At 43.5% G+C, this 15904-nt stretch overlaps 1 protein-coding gene across 1 annotated transcript in view; it reads left to right on the forward strand.

Annotated features, from left to right (window-relative positions):
• The window catches only part of LOC145347903 (regulator of G-protein signaling 8-like), a 52873-nt gene that overhangs the window by 18803 nt on the left and 18166 nt on the right, over positions 1-15904 (forward strand). Inside the window, exon 3 of the mRNA XM_080195862.1 lies at positions 5520-5608. Coding sequence (XP_080051988.1) covers positions 5520-5608 — 89 coding nt within the window. The remainder of the gene's footprint in view (positions 1-5519; positions 5609-15904) is intronic.

Genomic DNA, 15904 nt, shown 5'->3' on the forward strand with positions numbered 1-15904 from the left:
AATCTAGGAACAATTTATGAAGAAATGCAGGCACTAGTGGCTTTAGAGCTCCAAAATGATATCCCTTAGATATATTTCTGTTGCAAATCACACAATATTCCATTATTAGGGCGTTAGCATACACATGGCTGGAAGTATACAGAGTAGGGAGATTATAGCATCAATTAGTGCGTATATCACTTACGTACGGGCTCAGTAGCACAAAGTGCAATGTATGTGCAGCGGCTGTACCTGAGCTGGTGGCTGTGGGTATGAGAACAACATGTTTCTTCAGCACGCCTGTCTTCTTGCTTTTGGTGGTCTGCACGTCACTTCCTGGCCATGTTGCAGTTCTTAGGTATCTGAAAAGGAGAAGGGCATGTGTGGAGCAGTGGGCTATGATTGAAAAGGCGCATGCTTCCATGGTCTGCAGAGAGAGGGTGGCGGGTTGAGGGGAGGGGGGTTGGGGGGGAGGGCGCAGCGGGGGTGAGAGCAGAGTGGAACCTGAGAAAGAGGAATAGGTTTGAGCATACCGTCATCTTCAGTGGTTTCAGCTCCATTGTTGGCCACAGCTTCAAATACGGCAGCTTTACTGATGGTGAGAACCGTCTCCCCAATGAGAGTGAGGGTATGCGGTCGTGTCACCTCCCCAGCACCCCCTCCGCTCCCCGCCACAATTGCTGACTCCAATTGTGCACCACCTTGTCCTCAAGAGAGAGGAAATTGTGTCAGTGAGGTGTAGTGTGATCCATTTGGGTGATGTGGTTATCATGGTTGAATAGCTGGCAGTTTGTGCAAGCTGAAATGTGGGTGTGGGAATGGCAGCAGCCTGTGAGGATGAGGTGAAGCCTATAAAGTTTTAGATTGAATCTGATTGATCGAGATTGTTGATCGATGACTGATGGGGTTGTGGTGAATAGAGCAGTTTCTGAGGCAAATGGTATTTTTGGCAGTATATGGCATTTGAAGATGTTTCCACTAATCTTTACCAATCATATGAGGTCACTGAACATCTACAGCATGCAACCAAGTTCTTGGAGTTTTAACTGACATCGAGTGAAACAGCTATTGGGCCCACGCAGCCTTCTGAATGTGTGTTTGGAAAGGCCTTCTGCTCCCTTGTGGAGATGACAAATTTCTCCTTCTCTGCAGCTCCTTGAATAAGGCCTCTAATGCAGCACTGGAACATCTTGAAGCCTGCTCTTTCCCATGTTGTGCCAATCTTAGTACCTTTTCCCAGGTCAGAATCAGCTGTGACTTCACTTCCAGGACTTGTTTCAACCACAATCTCACTTTCCTGTAAGAAGAGTGAGCTGATTTTAATTAGTGCAGGCTGGCTTTAACTGCTGTTGACCTCTCATGAGTTTGGGCCCCGTGCTGAGGCACACTGCTACCACAACTACAGGCATAATAATGAGTAGGCAGCGCAAAGTTTACATGTTGGCTCAACTGGAAACAACAGGCATGGTCCACATGCTTATTTTTGGGGGAAGCAGTAGCACAGTGGTATTGTTACTGGGTTATTCTCCCAGCGAACCAGAACAAGATCTGTGGACCTGGGTTCAAATCTCACCATGGCAGATGGTGAAATTTAAATTCAATAAAAATCTGGAACTAAAAGTTTAATGATGACCATGAAACCGTTGTTGTTTGTTGGAAAACCCCACCTGGTTCATTAACTAGGGAAGGCAATTGCCATCTTTACCTGGGTCTGGCCTACATGTGACTCCAGAGCCAGGACAATGTGGTTGACTCTCAAATGTTCTCTGAAACGGAGGGCAGTTAGGGACAGGCAATAAATGCTGGCCCAGCCAGCGACACTCTCATCCCGTATTGAATTTAAAAAATTCACAGGTATAGGCTGATATTTTACAACCCCGCTCAGGTGAGGCTTGTAAAATCCCGCCCGAGATCAGTGGAGAATTCCGTTCGCGGGCCGCAGTAAAATTCTGGCAATAGTGTTGAATAAGTAGACCATTCCAGAAGTTGCTAGTCTCAAAACCATCCACAGCACATTGAAAGGACAGGAAAATGGACGGGAGTTAATGACAAAACTGAAGATTTCAGGAGCTGATGTGATAAAGGACATCCATTTAAGATTAAGAAGATTGGCAGAATGCTACATTGCAATAGAGACAGGGAAGTCCTGAATTTGGGGATTTGGAGTAGAGAGGATGTTTGCTGTGGTGGGGAGAAAAAGCACACTCGGAAGTGAAATCTGCAGCCACTTCTGCAAACCAAGGATGCTAGAAATTTGGAGCTCTTCTCCAAAAGTCTCTGGATGCTGGGACAATTGGAGTGTCCAAGACTGAGATAGTTAGATTAAGTAAGGAGCAAAAGTGAGAAAATGGTATTAACATACAGGTCCACCAACATCTAACTGAATGGGATCAAGAGGCTGACTGGGCTATTCCTTTTCCCAATATTCCTATGAAGGCATACAGGAGGTTAACCTTTATATAATAAGATATTAAGGCCACCTATGTGCTGTGTGTAAGTCGGCTTCCCCCATGGGGATTTCAATAAAATGGAAGAGCTAAATAATCCAGATGTTGTTGGCATGAACAACAGATCCAATCTAGAGACCAAAAAGGTAGAGCAGAGAACAAAATGAGAATTGACACCTCAGGTTATATCAGTGTGATCTGTTCAGGGATCTCCTACAAGAGCTTGATTTCTATTAGTATTGATTCCAGATCACCAATAGTCCCTCCACATAGGTCTCTCTGGATAACTGTATCACATTCTTCTAATGGTCTGGATGTCTCCCTGAACCTGGAAAATATCCAGGAAATGAAAGCCTCTGCGTCAGAGCACGTCTGGCATCTTTCTATAACTTGGAATGAAAGAAGGGGTGCGCAGAGCAGCTGGAAAGCAGTGCTGCATGGATAGATAGTGCAGAAGGAGGCCATATTTGGATTGGAGAATAGCCAGTGTTGTTCCTTTGTTTAAGAAGGATAGCAAGGATAGTCCAGGTAATTATAGGTTGGTGAATCTTACGTTAGTGGTAGGGAAATTATTGCAGAGGATTCTTCGAGAAAGAATTTACTCCTACTTGGAAATAAGTGGACAGGTGGCTGGGAGTTCCTGACGAAGGGACAAGCTGACCTTAAAGCTTGCGGCTTTTGCTACAAATAAACCTGTTTGGACTTTAAACTGGTGTTGTGGGATTTCTTTCTGTTTTACCCCAGTCCAACGCTGGCATCTCCACATCATGTAGAACATGACAAACATTTTTGGAGCAATTATGATATTTGCAGATAATTGTGAACATGATAAGGTTCATGAGCAGCAAAGACTTTAATCTGCCTCATTTTGAATTAAAACAAGGCCTTCATTCTTACAACAACAACTTGCATTTATGTAACTCCTTTAATGTCCAAGGCGCTTCACAGGAGTGTTTTCAAACAACATTTGACATTGAACCAGATAAGAAGATATTCAGTCGGATGTCCAAAAGATTGTTTATAGGGTGGTTTTCATGAAGCACCTTAAAAGAGAGAGAGAGAGAAATGTAGGGAGGATATTCCAAGTTTCTAGGCCTTGGCAGATGAAGGCCTGGCCAACAATTGTGGAGAAATGAACATCTGGTACATACAAGTGGCTAGAATACCCATCCACTTGAATTATAATCCTACTCTTTGGCAGTCCGCAACAAAATTTCCGTTCTTAATTGTGTCATCTGGCAAATTGTCCACCAAAATAAGTTGCCTCAAATGGACAATGTGCGTTCTTATACCTGACTTGTGACACTAACGTGAAATAGCAGTTCCATTAACATTAATGCTTTCTTCAGTGTTGCATATTACTTGTATTATCCAATGGTAATAAACCCAGCACAGTCTTGCGATGTTAAAAGCTCCCAGGGGGCCAATAACATTCGCAGCACTTTGCCGAATACTTGTGACTGGTGCCCCTGAGTGCTAGCTGCAAGTCATTTTCCATCAAATCTTGTGTGCGTTATTCAGGACACTCTCTTTCAAATTGAGCTTTGAGACTGGGCTATATTTAGCCAGTGTTTTTATCTCACTGCTTTAGCCTTCAGGGAACCATGATGTGAAGGTTGACTTTTACTTAATTAAGAACCTACTCCCCACTGCCCCTGTTTCTTTCGCTGATGAAATTCCACAATAAATGGCATTATCCTGTCTCTGATATGAATCCCTGCAAAGGGCGCAAAATGGTCTCAAACTAATAAAGCTATATTTTACTTCTGAAACAGGACGCAGAGTGTTTTTGCTTTGGATACCAAAGGAAAATAAGCTATCTATTTTGGCTTGCATGTGAGATAGAATCCATAGACCATAGAATCCCTACATTGCAGAAGGAGGCCATCCGGCCCAGCGAACCCCCACCGCCAATAATCCCACCCAGTCTCTATCCCCGTAACCCCACATTTTTACCCTGCTAATCTACCGTGATGCCAAGGGGTAATTTAGTATGAGCAATCTATCTAACTGCACATCTTTGGACTGTGGGAGGAAACCAGAGCACCTGGAGGAAACCCACCCTGACACGTGGAGAATGTGCAAATTCCACACAGACAGTGACCTGAGGCCAGAATTGAACCTGGGTCCCTGGCGCTGCGAGGCAGCAGTGCTAATCACTGTGCCAACAGCTAGATTGGGTAAGGAGCAAAAGTGGGAAAATGGAATTAGCATATAGGGCCAAAATCTAACTGAATGGGATCAAGAGGCTAACTAGGCTATTCCTTTTCCTTATATTCCTATGAAGGTGTACAAGAGGTTAACTTTTATACACTACAGAAACACTCTGGAATCTAGACTATCTCTCTGCAGAAGGAGGCCATTCACCCATTAACTCAGTACCGAACACAATCCCAGTCAGGCCCTATTCTCATAATCCCATATATTTACCCTGCTAATCCCCTGACACTAGGGTCAATTTAGCATGGCCAATCAACCTAACCCTCATATCTTTGGACTGTGGGAGGAAGCCGGAGCACCCGGAGGAAACCTATGCAGACAGTCACTGAGGCTGGAATTGAACCCAGGTCCTTGGCGCTATGAGACAGCAATGCTAACCACTGCGCCATCATGCTGCCTGCCATAACTAACTTCTTGGAATCTGGTGAGAAAAAAAAGCAAAATATTCATTATTCAGGTTCAATTCTGTTCATCCCGAGAACACTGATCTAAACAAATTATTCTCATCCCAGTTACTGTCATCATGGCTGACAGCCTCCAGTCATTTTCAGCAATAATAGAGGCTCACAATAAATAAAAGATGATGTTCCCTAGCAAAATAAGCAGCACAAAGTTTCCACCAGCTGTAAGTAAAAATAACAAAGCCATTGGAATGGTTAATGGATTTGGGGGGGGGGGGGGGGGGGGGTGCGGGGGAGGTGGGGGGAATGAGAAATATTAATGTGTTCAAGACAACTAGAGTGCCTTCCTTTTGTCAGTTGACATTGTTGTCGAGCAGAAAGCAATTAAATAAGAATTCCACAAGAAATCGTATGTCGATGGGCAAACTAGCTTGAGAGTAATCACACAGCCTTGCTTCTCCTGTCTCCGCAGCTTAGCTTGTCACAGCTTCACGCAGACAGCTTATCCGATTGCAGAATTGACAAAGAGAAACCCGTGGAGAAAAGGACCGGCACCACACAGTAAGTCTGCTTCATTTTCGCTTCATTTTCACACACAATATGACACATCAGTCTCAGGTGCTGCTTAGATTGGGCCTTCTCCCCCAGCCAGGAAAAAGGGGAAGCCTTGCGACAGGACCTGGCCTAGGTGTGACTATGAAATGAGATTTCAAACCTGGCTATATTTCCTCATTGCCACTCTACTAGCATTAGATTGATATTAGGGATTCAGTGGGAGACATATTCCTAACTCTGCCTTTTTCAAAACTTTCATTAGCTGTAAGGTTTGGTGACTAAATGGCCAGAGAGAACTAAACTCACAGGAAAATGGAAAAGTGCACAAACTAATCACTTTAATTTTATGTGCATCTGGCAAAGTCTTTGCGTAAGTCTTGCATAGCAGGAGGCAGTGGCGTAGTGGATTGCTGGACTAGTAATCCAGAGAGTCAGGGTGATGGACTGCGGACTGGGTTTCAAATAACACCCTGGAGGATGGTGAAATTTGAATTCAATAAAAATCTGGAATTAAAAGTCAAACAATGACCATGAAATCACTATCTATCATCCCAAAAACCCATCTGGTCCATTAATATCCTTTAAGAAAGGAAATCTGCCATCCTTACCTGTTCCGGCCTGCATGTGACTCCAGGTCCACAGCAATGTGGTTGACTCTTAAATGCCCTCAGGGATGGGCAATAAATGCTGGCCCAGCCAGCAACACCCACATCCCAACTGAATCAAATAGCAAGGCGGGTTTGAGTCCCAGTTTGAGCTGTTAACAGCTAAGATGACAGTCAGGTACTTCAGTTGCCTCAGCATTTTGGGACCAGGGGCATCAATGGGGATAAATATCCAAGCCCATACTCTTCGCAGTTGTAATCTTGTGACTCATGCTGTAGTGTCTACATGTGGAGGAGAACAGAATTGGGCTCTGTCATGAAGCCTCCAGGTCAGATACCTGCTGGCACTCAAAAGAGTGGTACAGTGGTTAGTGCCGTTGCCTTACAGTGCCAAGGACCCAGGTTCAATTCCTGGCTTGGTTCACTATTTGCGGAATCTGCACAGTCTCCCTGTGTTTGCATAGGTTTCCTTCCACAATCCGAAAAATGTGCTGGTTAGATGCATTGACCATGCTAAATTCTCCCTCAGTGTCCATGAACAGGTGCCGGAGTGTGGCGACTAGGGGATTTTCACAGTGACTTCATTGCAATGTTAATGTTAACCTACTTGTGACACTAATAAATAAACTAATAAAAAACTTATAGGATTGATACATGAGGAACATCAGTGAAATATGATGTAAGTTGATAAGTGATACTGTTGGAAATGCTTCTGACTGAGACCATTCAGTCAAGCACAATCAGGAAACAAATATCTTGCTAGAATTTCAATTACGAACTCATCAGAGATTATTGGAGATAATTAAGGGATATGGAATTAGAAGAAAACAGCAAACTGGATATAAAATTAGCCAAAAAGGAACATACACAATGTAGGTGCTGCAGGCACTTTTTCCTAAGTGATTGAAAGTAGGGAAGCAATCCTGAATTCTGTCCTGCAACTGTTTCTGAACCAGTCACCTGGATAATAGGTTGATGCGCTGCCCAAGTTTGCAGATGGTGCTCACATAGGAGGCACAGTAATTTATTCCAAGGATCAACAAAATTGCTGGGGATATTGATAATTTGATTTGATTTATTATTGTCACATGTATTGTTTCTTGCAGACAAAACATACCATTCGTAGAGCACATAGAGGAAAAGGAAAGGAAAGGGTGCAGAATATAGTGCTGCAGTTACAGATAGAGTGAAGAGAAACATCAGTTTAATATAATCCATTCAAAAGCCTGATGGCAGCAGGGTAAAGGTTGCTCTTGTGTCAATTGGTATATGTTCCCAGACTTTTGTAAGTGGAAGAGAGAATGTCCGGGATATACGGGGTCCTTGCTTATGCTGGCTGCTTTTCCAAGGCAGCGGGAAGTGTAGACAGAGTCAATGGATGGGAGGCTGGTTTGCGCAATGGACTGGGCTTCGTTCACAACCCTTTGTAGTTTCTTGCAGTTTTGTTCAGAGCAGGATCCATACCAATTTATGATACAATCAAAAAGAATGCTTTCTATGGTGCATCTGTAAGTGTTGGTGAGAGTCGTAGCTAACATGCCAAATTTCCTTAGCCTTCTGAAAAAGTAGAGGCGCCAGTGGGATGAGGTAAATAGTTAGACAAAAAAAGACAGAATTCCATGTTAGTCAGTTTGAGGTGATACATTATGATAAAAACAATAACAGAAATACTTAGATCTTCAGTTTAGGAAGGCTGAGTGAAATGGAAGATCAGAGGGATGTGAGAGTTTAAGTTCACAAACTGTTAAAAGCATCACCTCTGTGGATGAGGCTGAAAAAGTGGATAATGGAATGTTGGATTTTATAGCAAGAAGCATAGAAGGTAAAATCTGAACTGTAACACTGAATTTATATAAACCCTTAGTGAAACCACATTAGGAGTGCTATGTTGGCGTTTAGAATCTCTGGTGTGGGAAAGATGTTGAGAAGATCGAGAGAGGGTGCAGCATAGATTCATTAGTGTGCTGTCTGTCGTGAGGCAATACAAATGCAAAGAAAAGTTGTGGCTGCTTTCGTCTTCAGCTTAAAATTGATGGCAAAATTAGGCTGCAACTTTTGAATGGTAAGTAAATTTCTGTCTGCATGGAACCTTGTCAATGGCCTGAATCACAATCATACAAAACACAAACAGCGTATACACGCAACGTATGGGAGAAATTGTCTTCGTCATGGCCATCCCAGAAAATAATACAAATGATTCATTTCTCCATCATGGGAAAATGCTACATTATTGCAGTTCATTTTACTTAAAGCTGACAAGTTTTTTCTGCTAAAAATCTGGATCCAAGACAGCAAAGCAACAGTGTATTTTCACAATGCATAACAGTCAGTTCTTTGAATATTAAGGCCATTTTCCCCATTTTACAACGTCTTCCTTAACTTTGAGATGGAGATGCCAGCATTGGGCTGGGGTGGGCACAGTAAGAAGTTTCACAATACCAGGTTAGAGTCCAACAGGTTTATCTGGAATCACGAGCTTTCGGAGCACTGCTCCTTCATCAGGTGAGTCAGATAAAGGAGTAGCATTCTGAAAGCTCGCGATTCCAGATAAACCTGTTGGACTCTAACCTGGTGTTGTAAGACTTCTTACTGTTCCTTAACTTTATCAGTGAAGGCTTCTTGGACATTCAGAGCTGAATGGTCCTGGTCCCCTGATAGTAAACATAGAGTTGGGAGTGTGGTGATAGCTGGGGGTGGATGTGGCATGAGAACTCATTATCTTATTGTCTATCTTAGCATGAGCTTGATAATTCTCTTGGCTCATTCAGTTGTTGTGAAATCATAACCATACCACTTGTCTCTACACCTACTTATAAACTGATCAGTAGCTTCAGTGGATTGTGACCTGTAAAGACATGAATTCCAGATCGTTCAACTGGAAGTTGAGTTTCACTCGTAATTGATTTTTGAGTGGATTTGGATATGTTGTTTGGGTTTTGAAGATGGTTGCCGGACATCCTTGATATATTCACTCCGTGGAGGTCTTCACTGCCTGGAGCAATTTTAATTTTTATGGCTTGTTTATCTAGTCTGGAATGTTGAGGTCCAGAAAATACGACTCAATGAATTGTTGGGACAAAGTACATTCAGGTAGCAAGGCTGTTGCCTTTCATTTGACTGTTGGATGCTTTGTGGTCATCTTTTAGATTTTTGCAAGATTTTTAGTGCTATTTGTAACCTTTTACAGCTATTGTGTTTCCTCCTGTACTTCTGGAGTTAATCTGACTCTGAGTTACAGGACCACAGCCTTGGCTGGTTACTGACTTTTCCCACATTTAGTTCTCCACTCTGCTACAAAACCGTGCTTTTAGTGGAAAAATGGCTGCATTTTTTCAGACTTCTTTGGCCGCAAGGAGTTTTTCCTGGATAAATTGGTCTTAGGCCTGTCTGCAGTATTTTAACTTCCCCAGAAATAGCAATCATGTCTTTGAGTTTTGCTTACACTGAGACATTCCAGACTCTGTTATTTAATTGTTTTTCCCACTTAAACTTTGTAGCAGATAAACTTTACTACCTAAACTCAAACAATTTTACCAGGATCTAATGTCTGCTAGATGGAGTAAGGTGAGATCTCAGAGCAGAGGTGCAGTGCGTAGGATCCCTATAAAGCTGTAGGATCCTTACACACAGTGCATATTGATAGTTGTTTCTCTTTAACACCAGATCTTTTCTGCTGTTGTGTGCGAAGGGTTGAGGCTGTTGTACAACGTGCTGGATGACAATTCTAGCAAGAAAGAGCCAGAGACATATTATGGTATTTAGTTTTTTTTTAGTTTTTCATCCAGTACTCTTTGCTGTTTAAAACTTCTCCCCAATGCACACTATCATTTTAACAACATGAAACTATCTCTTTAGCTATTCTCATGACCTTGTATATTTAAACTACTTATACCACTGACTCCTCCTCTCCCACACCCCAGGAGTCCCTGGAGAACATTATTGTGCGTGTAGTTAAACTGCCATCTACCAATGCCATTGGGTGGACCTCCCGCTGTCTTTTATTTAATTGTGTAAGATACACACAGAATGGGACACGACCATTGGGCTTAGGAATGATGACCAGGCTGGAACACCAGCAGGTTGGTTGTGTGACTGGGAAAATAATGTCCCTGTGTAACATGCAGTCAAGTTCCTCCTTATCCTCCTGCAACTGGGGGTATGGCCACCTCCTAGATGTGAACAGACAAACTGGCATGGCTTCTGGGGAGCACAGAAATATGGTACTCCATCTTCAGCTTCCCTGGTCCTGAAAAACGTGTGGAAATTCTTGACAGGAAGCGATCCAATGGAAGAACATCATCGACCTTTTGTACGATGCCTAACTGGACACACATTTTCTTGTGAAGTATGGAAGTGGCTTGGGTGCGGATGACATAAGAAACATAAGAAACATAAGAAATAGGAGCAGGAGTAGGCCATCTAGCCCTTCGAGCCTGCCCTGCCACTCAATAAGATCATGGCTGATCTGTCGTGGCTCAGTTCCACATTCCCGCCCTCTCCCCATAACCCTTAATCCCCTCGCTTATCAAAAACCCATCATCCCGCGTCTTAAAAATACTTAGCGAGGCAGCCTCCACCATCTCAACGGGCAGAGAATTCCAGAGATTCACCACCCTTTGAGTGAAGACGTTCCTCCTCAACTCCGTTCTAAACCGCCCCCCCTTTATCTTGAGGCTGTGCCCCCTAGTCCTACTATCCTTTCTGAGCGGGAAGAGTCTCTCCACCTCTATCCTATCCATCCCATTCATCATCTTATATGTCTCAATGAGATCTCCCTTCATTCTTCTAAACTCTAACGAGTACAAGCCTAGTTTATTCAGCCTCTCCTCATAGCTCAATGCCCTCAACTCTGGTATCAGCCTAGTAAACCTCCTCTGCACTCCCTCCAAGGCCAAAATATCCTTGCGTAAGTACGGCGACCAAAACTGCACACAGTACTCCAGCTACGGCCTCACCAATGCCCTATACAGCCGCAGCAAGACCTCCCTACTTTTATATTCAATCCCCCTCGCTATGAAGGCCAGCATCCCATTAGCCTTCCTGACCGCCTGCTGCACCTGCAGGCTGGATTTTTGCGACTCATGCACAAGGACCCCGAGGTCCCTCTGCACCGTCGCCTGCTGCAGTTTTTCGCCGTGTAAGTAATAGTCCTTCCTACCATTATTCCTACCAAAGTGGACCACCTCGCACTTGCCAACATTAAATTCCATTTGCCAGTTCCTGGCCCATTCGCCCAGCCTATCTAGATCCTTCTGCAGACTCTCCACACCCTCCGCGCAATTTGCCGTTCCACCAATCTTGGTGTCATCAGCAAATTGCGACACCATACACTCGGTTCCCTCCTCCAGATCATCTATATAAATGGTAAAAAGCTGAGGCCCCAGCACCGACCCCTGGGGCACTCCACTAGTCACCAACCGCCAATCCGAATAGCACCCATTGACCCCCACTCTCTGCCTCCTATTTGACAACCAATCCTCTATCCACGCTAACACCCTACCCCCAACTCCATGCCCCCTTACCTTCTGCCATAAATAACCTCTTGTGAGGTACCTTGTCAAACGCCTTCTGAAAATTAAGAAAGACCACATCCACCGGCTCTCCTCTATCCACCGCCCTAGACACATCCTCATAGAACTCCCGTCTCTGGATTCCGGGGAAGTGCCGGAAGATTGGAAAACGGCTAATGTTACGCCGTTGTTTAAGAAGGGTGCCAGGCAAAAGGCAGTGAATTATGGGCCGGTTAGTTTAACGTCTGTTGTAGGTAAAATGTTAGAATCCATCATCAAGGAGGAAATAGCGAGGCATCTTGAGAGGAATTGCTTGATAGAGCAGACGCAGCACGGTTTTGTTAAGGGGAAGTCATGTCTGACAAATTTACTGGAGTTCTATGAGGATGTGTCTAGGGCGGTGGATAGAGGAGAGCCGGCGGATGTGGTCTTTCTTGATTTTCAGAAGGCGTTAGACAAGGTACCTCACAAGAGGTTATTGCAGAAGGTAAGGGGGCATGGAGTTGGGGGTAAATAACCACCAAGGCATAAAAGATCTCTGTGATCTATGGGTCTTATGGCAAGTGTTATGAGAATCTGACCCTCAATACGTAGGTTTGTTTGACCTCCCACCCCTTCAGTTTCATATATGATGGCTGAAGAGGAATATTTGCAGCACTATGCAAAGAAATCGGCAGTACAGAGAGATACCAAGGCACATGTGACAAGTTTTAATTATGTTGGGAACCTTCTAATCTCTGAATTGATGGATCAGAAGTCCTGGAAATGCTGGTGAATTTCACATAGGAAACATAAGAAAGGCATTAATTTTTGGTGGTGTTGTTATTTGCCCCATTTGTTGGAGACTCTAACTGAGAAGAAACACTGAAAATGTCCTGTTCTGTCACATCTGAAGCACTGCTAGGCAACCCTGTCATTTGTGCTGTTGCCTTGGCCCACTGATTTCCCGCCTTTCGTAGTGTTTTGGTTGGATTCACCAAGTTTGGTCCTGGAGTGATCAGGGATGAATGAATGGGCCTGGCTGAAGTGCAGGAGATATGAATATTGATCTGATTCTCGTCCGGCCTCATAAAACAAAGAATCAATTTGGATTGGTTGACAAAGATTTTCACAGCAGGTCCTCAAGCAGCGATCTCAGTGGGGTAAGGGGCCATGACTGTTCTTGCAATGTGCCATTGCTACCCATCTATGGAGAGTGTGCCATTGAGATGCTTGATGAAGCATACTGAACTGCGGGTGCTGGTCATAAAGCACCAACAATGGACCAAACTGATTCCACTACCCCATGTTGTAGAATGTGCTGGGCTAGAATTCTAGCAAGGAAAAGAACTGTAAATGCATCAGAGTATCTATTTAAAAACTAGTTTATTTAAACTATTTACAGTATGTCCATAGTGAGTCATAGGGAAGGCACGTCTCTATTCAGTACTGTCTGCCTGCTCCCTACAGTACCGCGCACACGGCTACCTGATGTCAGTGTCACATTATTATAGAATCATAGAATCCCTACACAGCGCAGAAGGAGGCCATTCAGCCCATCAAATCAAACAATGACAACAAATCTTGTGCCCAATAGATTACCATACCTGCTAACCCTTTGAACTACAAACGTTTGCAATGTTTTGCAGTCAAATCTTCCAAAGCCCTGCAGCCACTAACTGGAACCAAGTTATTGAGCAGTGGTCTGGTGGTATTATTGCTAGACTATTAATCCAGAAACTCAGCTAATGTTCTGGGAACCAGGGTTTGAACCCACCATGGCAGACGGTGGACTTTGAATTTAGTAAAAATAATTGGAATTAAGAATCTTTTGATGACCATGAAACCATTGTTGATTGTCAGAAAAACCCATCTGGTTCACTAATGGCCTTTACGGAAGGAAATCTGCTGTCCTTAGCTGGCCTGGCCTACATGAGACTCCAGAGTCACAGTAATGTGGTTGACTCACTAGCAAACCACTCAGCAGGGGAAACTAGGAACAGGCAATAAATGCTGGCCAGCCGGCGCTACCCACGTCCCATAATTGAATAAAAAACAACATCTTGTCAAGGTGTGAATTGAGTGATATGTGTACCCTTAAAGGTGCAAGTACATCATACTACGACAGAGATGGAGATTTCCTGAATATTCAACAAACGTAAGAACCAGGACAGAATGCAACACTGGCAGCGTCATGTGGGCCAGTCAAGCCAAAAGTTTAATATCAATTCACCCACATTGTCACCAAGGAAAATTAGTCCATTTGTTGCACCTTTATCTAAATAACATATAATGTATTAAGCATCTCTCATTAACTCACTATTTCATTGTCTCTGTGTATGTCTCAAAGGACTTTTTTTCAATCTCCTTCTTTTTGGCTGGGGTTCTCAGCACTTGCTAGCATCAATGGAGAATCCTGATGCATGCCGCGTTCCGGCCATTGTTTTAAATGACCAGGTAACCATGTACGCACACTCCTGAACTTCCAATATGTGCTGCCCGTGAGGACAAGGCTCATCACTAAAATGTTATCTCAGCACTAAGCTCCACGATACCCTTCGCAAACCTCACCCTTAAGCCTTTACCTCTCTCCTCTCTTAAGGCAGTCTTTAAAACATACCTTTTTATCTAAGGTTTTGGTCCTAATATTTTCTTATGTTAGAATAGTGGTGAATTTTCTTTAAAAACACTCCTGTCAATATCTTAAAAGGCACCATTTACATTGTAATTGTCATAGTTGGACAATGGCCCCTTAGATAAGAGTCAATTATATTGGAAGCTAATATTACCCTCATAAGAAATGTAAGAGAAAGGACAAAGTTCTTCATTGCAATCTGTTTTTTGACTTCATTACTGGACATCAGCACACTGTTTTATGCGGCCCTGTACTGCTCTGTTCATCTCTAGTTGAACATTTTAGTTTGGCCAGCACATTATCCCTATTTTCCAGTCCAGTGATGTCAAATAACTGGTGATCTCTGTGGCTAAGTTCTAGCACAGCCACTTGGAGTGGTTTTCTCAGACTCCGAAATGTCCTCCCTGGTGCCAGCGGTTAATTTGTAGGTCCACAGACTTCCCTGGTGTTCTCTCTCTTTCTACTTAGTACCCCCAGTTTCTTAGTGGTGTAATTTTAACCTAACTTGCAGGATGGGAAGCCCTCAGGATCAGGTGGGATGTTGGTTTTATAGCTGACCAAATACCATGGTCACAACCTATCTCATTAGGTTCCTGACAGATGGGTTGTGTTAAAATTGGCTTCTTGGTGTCTGACAAATGAGAGGATCATGCTCCCCAGCACTCCTCAAGGCTGGCTCAATGCACATGTGGCCCAGCTGCTCTTAAGGCTCTGTCTTTGATGGTAACTGTAATGCACTTGGTATTTGAATGTGTTGAGTTCTCTGCTTCTCACTCTTTCGACTTTTGCACTTTCTTACCCTTCTCTGATGCTCTCAGCTCTTTATCTCTCTCTTCCCCAGGTTTTATTTTGCGTTCTTTTTCGTTCTGGCTTGCCTCACCTCTTCTTCTCTTGCCTTTCCTACAGCTGGGCAGATCCACTGTTTGACACGAGACCCTTGGGATGTTGGGAGAATATGTCGCCTCACTGTACTGCAGCAATGGGCAACTGGGGATGAGCCCACACCTGGGGGTTCTCATAAATAATGTTCTAGTAATGACCATATGGTATGAGGTACTGAAACCAAGACAGTTTGTATTCTCCTGTCAAAAACTGCCTTAATAAAGCAACATTAGCTAAACCCTCAGAGCTTCTTGTTTGGGAGATGTACATGGCAAACGGGAGAAAAGGCAGAAAGGGGGAAAATGGTGCGATGTTAAGAAAACAACAAAAATGTTCCCAACATTTGTTTTCCAACACTGAAGAGCTAACATATAACAGCTATTGATTTTTGTAATTGCTATGAGGAAATGATATGTTACATAAGGCATGACAGGATACGCACCACATGAAGTACATTAATGAAAGGGAACCTGGGCCAACTAATCTAAAAAAGGGAATGTTAACTGAATTCAATCTGTGGTGTAAACAGTGTTTCATTGTTCAACTGTCTTCACAGTTTCTCCAAAGGTTTGTTTTTACATTACATAATCATGCTTGTCACAAGCTTGATCAAGTTCCATTATTTTCCATGTGAATTCTCAGCCACCTTGATTCCTCAAGGCAGGGCTGAGGGCGGGGCTAAGAAAAGACA

The sequence above is a fragment of the Carcharhinus amblyrhynchos genome, chromosome 9, assembly GCF_965287045.1.
Source record: "Carcharhinus amblyrhynchos chromosome 9, sCarAmb.v2.hapA, whole genome shotgun sequence".
Lineage (NCBI taxonomy): Eukaryota > Metazoa > Chordata > Chondrichthyes > Carcharhiniformes > Carcharhinidae > Carcharhinus > Carcharhinus amblyrhynchos.